The sequence below is a fragment of the Octopus bimaculoides genome, chromosome 23, assembly GCF_001194135.2.
Source record: "Octopus bimaculoides isolate UCB-OBI-ISO-001 chromosome 23, ASM119413v2, whole genome shotgun sequence".
In the NCBI taxonomy this organism is placed as follows: Eukaryota; Metazoa; Mollusca; class Cephalopoda; order Octopoda; family Octopodidae; genus Octopus; species Octopus bimaculoides.
Genome location: NC_069003.1, coordinates 19,608,188 through 19,617,440, shown reverse-complemented (window position 1 = coordinate 19,617,440; position 9,253 = coordinate 19,608,188). Strand labels below are relative to the sequence as shown.

The 9,253-nt window shown below is 34.3% G+C and overlaps 1 protein-coding gene across 2 annotated transcripts in view; it reads left to right on the top strand.

Annotated features, from left to right (window-relative positions):
- The window catches only part of LOC106879042 (multiple PDZ domain protein), a 586,571-nt gene that overhangs the window by 438,630 nt on the left and 138,688 nt on the right, over positions 1–9,253 (top strand). For both annotated transcript variants that reach the window (XM_052975892.1, XM_052975893.1), the window contains one exon: positions 1,269–1,404. In XM_052975892.1, the coding sequence (XP_052831852.1) occupies positions 1,269–1,404 (136 nt within the window). The remainder of the gene's footprint in view (positions 1–1,268; positions 1,405–9,253) is intronic.

Below are 9,253 nucleotides of genomic sequence, written 5' to 3'. Positions count from 1 at the left end.
ATATGTATACATGTATATGTACATAAACACACATAGGCTTACAAATACACACGTCAGCTATTTATCTGATATTTTGAAACTAGAGTTATCTTCTTTTTTTTTTTGTTTTTGTTCACAAACAGAAACTAGAAAATATATTAACTGATTACAATGAAATAGTGATGAAGCAGGTGTAAAATAACAAATAAACTAAAATTCACTTTTTACAAAAAAAAAAACTTATCGTTAATATTTTTAAAATTGTCAATGATGAAATGTGATTGTTGTGAATTTAGAATTTATTTTCTCACACCTTATTTGTGGTTTTGCTAGAACAGCATTGTTATAGAATATACAGGTAGGTGTACAGAAATAGTAAGTTCTGTCCTGAGTCTTAGGACTCATAGGTCTAGTTACTCTTCCATGTTGTATAAGTGATTTGAGATCACAGCACCACCCCTGGATGGGACGCCAGTCTGTTGCAGGGCTATTCATTTATAGGTGAGTGACTGGAGCGATGTGATGTGTTTCACTCAAGGACACAATGCTCTTCCTGTGAAATGAAACCATGATCTTGAAATTGTGAGTGCAACTTACTAGCTACTAGGTGACATACTTTCACATTATACACAAATAGGAATGGTATTAAATTTATTTCAAGCCTTCAGGCCCATTAGACTAGTACTCATCCCAGTTTCCATGGCTTTTAAACAACTGAGTGTATAAGACTATTGAGCTGTTACTTAGTACTCATTTTGAGATGGATCAACTGAAGCAATGGGAAATGAATGATCTTGCTCAAGGAACAATGTAACACATAATCTGACAATCTTAACCTAAGCTTAATGATTATGAGGCCAGCAGTGAAACTGCTATGTCACACACCTTCACTGGAATGGCATATACCATTGTGGTGTCAAGGGAGATTTGGGATGCAGTAACTCTAAAGATAGGATAGAGGTGGGTATAAAAGGTAACTGTGACTTTCTGAAATACATCAACAACACATTATGAATGCAGATATGGGTATGTAATTAAGAGGTTTCTTTTACAACCCACATAGTTCTGGGTTTATTCTCAATGGGCTATACTTGTACCTATCAATGAGAATTTTTCACAAAATTCTGATTTCATAAGTTTAAGTAAAAAAGAGTTTAGTGGGCATTTAGAACTTCGTTGTCATCAATATCCTCTTTCTCTCTCTATCTCTCTCTCTCTCTCCCCTCTCTCTCCCCCCCTCTCTTTTTTTCTCTCTTTCTCATTTCCTTTTCAATTCTGTTCCATTCCAGGTTGATGGGAAATCTCTGAACGGCTTTTCGAACAGTGATGCCGTGAAACTTTTACAGCAGACAGATCGCACTGTTAACTTAAAACTCATTCGTTATAAGCATGGAACCAAGTATGAACTACTGCAGCAATATCTTGGTAAGACAAACAGCTTTCTTATATTCTTCTCTTTCCTTTCTATCTCCTCATCCACCTTTCTTCCTCCTTTCTTTCTTTCTCTAATTTCTCTCTCTCATGTTCTATATTTTATATATGTTATATATTTTTTTTGTTTAATTTATTTCTTAAAATTCAAATTTTACTGTTACTTCGTTTATTACATCTGGTTAGAGTTGCAAAGGAAAAAAGAAAAAGAAATTTTGAAATAACTCTTTTATAGGTGCAGATGTGCTGTGTGGTAAGAAGTTTGCTTCCCAGTCATGTCACTTTGTGTTCGTCCCACTGTGCAGCATCTTGCACAAGAGTCTTCCACTATAGCCCTGGGCTGATCAAAACCTTGTGAGTGGATTTGATAGATGGAAACCAAAAGAAGTCCATTTTAAGTGTGTATATGTGTGTCTTTGTGTTTGTCCTCCACCACCACCACTTGACAATCAATGTTGGTTTGTTTACAACCCTGTAACTTAGCAGTTTGACAAAAAGAAACTGATAGCATAAATACCGGGCTTAAAATAAAATAAGTCCTTGGGTTTATTTGTTTAACTAAACTCTTCACGGTGGTGCTCCAGCCTGGCTGCTGTCCAGATGACTGAAACAAGTAAAAGATAAAACATAAATATAATTTGCACTGGGTGTATGTGTGTGTTTAAAACTGATTGAAAGAATGAGATTATAAGTTTTTAGTACAAAATGGGTTCAGAAATATCTCGAAAAGATATTAGTGATGTTGTCTGAATCCAAACTCCATCCTCATTTCCATCAACACTACCACATTCAATATATTATCAATCATAAGTATTGATTGAAACCTAATCCATTATAGCTTCATAAAAGATCATGGACTTTTTGCTCTATGATTTCATATTCTGAAATACTATTCTGTATGTGTGTGTGTGTGTTTGCATCTGTATGTGTGTACATGCATGCATTCAAATGAATTTCTTTCATGGATGAACATTTTTGTATTGGACGTGTGTGTATCTTATGTAATGTGTTATATGATAATTTTGTTGGTTAGGTACCTTTTACAAGAGTATGGTTTTGGTGGAAGTTTAGCTGTTGTATCTAGCATGTCAAGTGACTTTGTAAAGAAGTTCTTCATTTACTTGTCATGTGTCCTATGGTGGCATTGATTTAACAATGCATAATTGAGTGTTATCTTTTGTTTAAAAATGAAATTGTACAGTAACCAAATCAGGAGTAAAACCTAATTAATATAAGCACCCACGTAATCTCACATAATCTTCCAATTCATTGTAAACAATAAAATAGTTTCTGAGGAATCTCAGGGTTCCATTTAATAACATGTTTGTTTTAAGAATGAATAACAAAGGAAAACTAGTTATTTAATTCATAAGCTTACTGCTGTTTCTACTTAGAGAGAAAAATATTACTCTATAATATATTGCTAGTATTCACCATTGTTAAAATCATAAATTAATTTATTTTCTTTTAAATATGACTCCTCTTCCACTTAAACAATTTTTGTTTTATTTAACCCATTTACGTTTAGATTACTGTCAAATATAATGCTTATTGATTCACATTGTTTTAAATTAATCAAGCATTATCTCTTAACTTCTAGATTTTGATGATGTCATTGCTTATTTTTAAAATGACATAATAAGATAGGTGTGAGAGGCTACATCTGGTCAGTTTGAACATCAACAGGTAGAATATTTGGGCCTGATATGACTAGTTTAAATGCTGTAATGGGTCAATGTCTTATTAAAATTAGGGTAGCAGGTATAAATAGTAGGTATAGGTTTCACAATTTTTGGAAAGTTATCTGAGAGGGCCATGAGAAAATGAGTTTAAGAACCTCTGTTTAGTTCAGTTTCATTGACAATTGGTTCAGTAAACAGGAAAAAAATCTCTTTTGGGTTACCAATTAGTTGCATGTTTTTCTCTTTCTTGTATTATGTCTTTTTTTTATTGACATTTAGATTTATTCTTTTAATAATCCTAGTATAATAATATATTGCTGAATCAATGATCATAAGAAAATATTTGTTTTTAAAGTGTGTGTGTGTGTGTGAGAGAGAGAGAGAGAGAGAGAGAGAGAGAGAGAGAGAGAGAGAGAAATTGCCTGAATTGAAAGAGGCACTCTTCAGCAATCTGGGTTTATGTAGTTTAAAGAAACAGTGATGTGATTTAGCTCAAAAACAAAGCATTTTTTGTTTTGTTATTAAACCTGGAGATGTAATCATTCAGACAGATTATTTGTAAATAAACAAAAGACCACAACCAATAACTGTGCTAGGAAGAAAAAGACTGTATACTTACAAACAAATTTATAGGATTATATTCCAAGAGAAAACAGGACAGCCAGTTACATAATCAGTTGTCAATTTGTAACTATTCAACTACTTTGACTAATCTGCAATAAGATTCATGCAATATATATTTTTGAAAAATAGGATAAGTACACTGTAAAGAATTGTATAGCAGAAACAGTATATAGTTTTGTTTGTAAGGGCATCAGACAAAATGCCTTTTGGTATTTATTCCAATTTTTTGCATTCAGAGTTCAAATTCTGTTGAGGCCAACTTTGCTTCTCATCTTTCTGGGATTGATAAATAAAGTAAGTCTAAAAGGTGGGACTTAGAGCATCAGGCAAAATGTTTTGCAGTATTTGTTTCTGCTCTTTGAGTTATAAGTTCAAATTCTGCAGAGGCTAGTTTTGCTTTTCATCCTTTCAGGGATCAATAAATAAAGAACCAGTCTAAAATGGTGAACTGGCAGAAATATCTGAGCTTCAGATGGGATATTTTGTGGTATGTTTCAGTTCTTTGTGTCCTGAGTTTGAATCCAGCTATGTCCCACTTGGGTGATTGATTTAAACTGTCACATGATTGAACCCCATCACTTGATCCTTGGGTGCTTTTATGGGCAGCCACTCTGTTGCAAACATTCAGGCCAAGTCTCCTGTTTAAGGATACCTTCCTCCATCCCTGCCCCCTGCTCTCAGAGACTCTAGAAATTGTTGTAGGCATTGTATCATATCATTCACACTGGTGAGGGAGCTAAGTGGAAGTGTTATATCAGGTGATGAATTATGTCTGTCACCCAAGTGCAGGTGCATGGCTTAGTGGTTAGGGTGTAGAATTCATGATCGTAAATTGTGGTTTCAGTTCCTGACCAAGTGATGCATTGTGTTCTTGAGCAAAACATTTCATTTCACATTGCTCCAGTCCACTCAGCTGGTAAAAATGAGTAATCCTGCAACAGATCAGTATCCCATCCAGGTGGGAAATATATATATGCCAGAGGAACTGGGAAACCAGCCTTATACTACTTGCAGGGTAATGTGGGCTAACCACCCAAGTAGATCCTAACAGGATTTTGAACTCAGAAGGCAAGGAGCCAGAACTAATACTACAAGGAATCTGGGCTAATGCTCTTATGATTCTGCCAATCTACTCTCCTATACCGGAACTTCATTTATAGATTACAGAAGGAGGGGTTATGAAAGAGATTTGGTTGCTATTTCTAGCAGGTCAAGTAACTGAATAGAGATTCCCTTGTCAATGTGTTTGTAAAAAGTTTAAAGTACTCAACTTGTTTTGTTCTGTGTTAGAAATGATTTTGTTATATATATTTTAGCAGTATTTGATGTTGATTATTCATTTTCATTTTAAAAAACTTATTTTTAGGTATGTAACATCTTATGCAACAACCATCTTACAAACTATCTTTTATTGAAGTTCCAGGCCTTCTCTCTGCTTGCCAGTTAACAGCAAACGATAACATGGCCCCTTCTCTTTGATGCTAATATCTCAGACAATACCACAATGCTGAGAGCTACAAAATTGGCAATTAAATTCTTACAGAAATCTTAAACATATTTACAAGCATGTTTTGAAAGCTTTATAAATTTACGATAAAAGAATACTTTTGTTCATAGAATAATTTAGTTATTGTTTCGTGCTTAAACTCTTTGTTTCTTTCTAAGTATATTCAAGTTGACTTTCCTTCTTCTGTTCTGAAATCATTGAAAAATAGAGAAAAAAGGGAGGAGGCAAATAAAATGAGACAGAGAGAGAGAGCAAAATCTATTCTGTATCTTATTCTTTTAGACATGAAAGTTGTTTATGGTTTAAAATTTTAATTCTTTTCATTTTCACATTGTCTCGGATTTGATTTTATATTATTTTATATTCTATCAATCACATCATTATTTACTGCTTTATTTCGATATTGAATGTAATTAACTTATTCTAAGATGCTATTGCTTTATCAGATCTATAGGACAATAGTTCCACCCCTACCAGCCACCATTCACAATTTGTGTTTGTACATTTTTGGTTTGTATTTTTTTTAATATAATTTCATACTAGCATATAATAAATAAGATTTGCGTGACAAAAGCAATATTCAGTTTAATTCCTTATGTTCTCAGTTCAGATCTTGCTATGGTCAACTATTATTTTTGTACGTATGGGATCAATAGAACAAAGTCCAGTCAAGTACTAAAGGTTGATAAAACTGACTATTCCTCCCTTTCCAAATTTCTAACCTTTTGTCTATTGAAGAAATCCTTATCATTATTATTACTTTTGGCAGAATCATTAGCTTAGAGGCATTTTGTCCGTCTTTACACTCTGAGTTCAGTTTCCACCAAGGTCAACATTGCCTTTCATCCTTTCAGAGTCGATAAAATAAGTACTAGTTGAAGATGGGGATCAATATGATCGATTTGCACCTTTCCTCTAATTTGCTGGTCTTGTGCCAAAATTTGAAAACCACCATGCACCTATTCAGGTAATGTTGATTTGATGAAGTAAGTGAGCTAATGTGTGGCACAAATATTTGATCACTATAAACGAATCATTTGTGTAGGTCATTCAGCAAAAGCTGAACACTTATACGTCATCTTCAAAAAGAGAGTCCATCATCATCATCATCATCATCATTATTATTATTATCATCATTATTATTATTATTTTTAAGCAGAGGTGTTAGCTTGTCTGATAAGTGCCTAGCAGCATTTCTTCTAGTTTTCACATTCTGATTTCAAATTCCACTGAAGTCAACATTCCTTTCATTCTTTCAGGGCTGATCAAAATAGTACCAGTCAAGTACTGGGGTTGATACAATCGACTAGCCCCTCCCCTGAAATTGCAGGCCCTGTACCGAGAGTTGAAACCATTATTATTTAGGATGTTAAGCGAGTGCAGAAATGGTAAAATGCCAATCTCGGTGCCTTACGTATTTTTATTTTTAATTTTATCGCAGTTATAGTGGAGGAAAATAGCATTGTTAGTTATAAGTCCCTGATGAGCCAATCTGGTTCATGATATTTTGGGTGTCAAGAGTGAAATTGCAAAAGAATAAATACCACACAGAGTATTTTCATTCAAAAACACCTCATTATTTTGGGGTTAGGGGTATTTTTCAGTATTGTCTACAATAATTTTGTTCACACATCACTGAAAGATATAGACTTTGTGCATGTGTGTGTGTGTGTGTAAGTGTATACCACCCTTTGGTGGCATATTGGTGGATTGACATCACATGATGGTTGTAAATGAGCAAGGTCGTTTGTATCCAGTCTTCCATGAAGAACATGACTAGCAATGGGAAAGAGGTGAGGGTCAGTAACAGGAAGGGCATCCAGCTGTAGAAAATCTGCCTCAACAAATACATGCAAGCATTGACAAGTGGGCATTAAAACGATGATGATGATGATGATATCGTCACTGTAAACATGCATCCTTTACATAATACATATGGATATGTTGTTGGTTGATTTATGTTAGAATTCTGTTTTCTTTCAGAGAAAGGTTCTCTAACATTTAAAATAAAAATCTCTTTGGGTTGATATACTTTTTCAGTTTTGTTTGAGTTTTTGTAGTTGTTGGATGTTTTAAGAGGTGTTACACACAAGCACACACACACATATGTATACACATGCATGTGTGTGTGTGTATGTATATATGTATATATATATATATATATATACATATATATACACACACACACACACATATCACAAATGTCTATACACATTTATACACACTGTATTGTGTGTATGTATGTCTATATGAGTGCATGTGCATATTCTCTCTCTCTCTCATATACACACACAAAAAAGTTATTTTTATTTAATTCTTTTTTAAGATATTACCCATTTTAGAATATATTTATAAATCAGAAATAAATATGCTTGTTGGAAGTAGACATAAATAGAGAGAGAGAGAGAGAGAGGTAGAGGCAGAGTAAGATGGGTGAAGAGAGGGAGGGATGAAAGAAGAGGAAGTAGAGAGAGAGGGAGAGAAAGTAAAAAAGCAGAAAGACTTTAAAAAAAAAATGATGTGCATATATTTTCCAAAATTCACCTACAAAGTCACCTCTCCCCATCCCTTCAATTTTTTTCTTCGTTTTCATCTCAGAAAATATAGTATGTTTTTCATATTATGTTAGCATATTCCCTTGGCCATAGAACCGGTGAACTGTAGCAAAACCTTTCTCAAATTGCATAGAATTATTTTTTTGATGGAAATTTCGTACAGATGTAAGAGTAATGGATTAGAGATTTTTACATAATTCCATTTTAGTGAATCAATGTACTTTGGCCTAATTGGTTAGCTTTCAATTCATTCCTCGTGATTTGATCAAATGTGTATGAGTAATCCTATTAGAGTCAAATATAGTATAAAAGCCTAATTCCACTTTTTTGCGGTGTTGTTGCTGAAACTGACATTATCCCCTTTCAGAAGATTGCCTTAATTTATTTTTTTTGTATGTTTTGTTCCTTTTTTGTATTTTGTAACCAATATAATGTCTCAATGGGGGATATAAGTTTCCTTCATTCAGATTTTCCAAAATCTCCCTGAAGCTCCAACTAGAATTATCTCCACTGATAGAGTCCAAACAATAGAGGAGTTTGCTACACGTTTGTTTGACTTGCTAGAAATAATAGCTAAATCTCCTTCAAATCTTACCCTATAAGGTGTAGGCATGGCAGTATGATTAAGGTGCTCACTTTGCAACCACATGGTTTTGGGTTCAGTCTCACTGTGTGGCACTTTAGGCAAGTGTTTTATATCCTCAGGTCAATTAATGTCTTGTGAGTGAATTTGATACAGAAACTGTGCTGAAGCCCATCATGTATGCATTTGTGTTTGTCCTCCTGCCCTTCATTTGGCAGCTGCTGTTGGTTTGTTCATGTCTCCATAAACAAGCCAACAGTATAGCAGTTCAGCTGAAGTTGCCAATAGAATAAGTATCAGACTTTAAAATAAGCACTGAGGTCAATGTGTTTGAGTAAATCCTTCAAAATGGTGCCCTAGCATGGCCACAGTCCAATGTCTGAAACAAGTAGAAGGTAAAAAGTACTCTCTAAAAAGAGACCACAATGACCACTGTACTCTATAGTACAGTTTTATTTGTTCATTTGTTTGTTGTCTGTTTTGCATGTTATTCATGACTTAGATGAAGGGAAATTAAAGCAGAATTTTGCAGCTGGATGCACTTCTTGTTGCCAACCCTTACTTATCATGTCAGTGTTTTGGGAGTTTTTTTGTATTCTGCAATGCTAGGAGACAATTTGTTGACAGGAAATGTCAACAAGTGTCACTGGTTGCTGTCCAGCCAGAAATAGTGATACCACTGATTGTGGCAGGACCACAAACCTTGATGTCACCAGCTGTAGCTGAGCATGCCAAGAATGATATCAAACTTCATAGCTATTGCTCAGCATGCCAAGAATGATATCAAACTTCATAGCTATTGCTCAGCATACCAAGAATGATATCAAACTTCATAGCTATTGCTCAGCATACCAAGAATGATATCAAACTTCATAGCTATTGCTCAGCATAG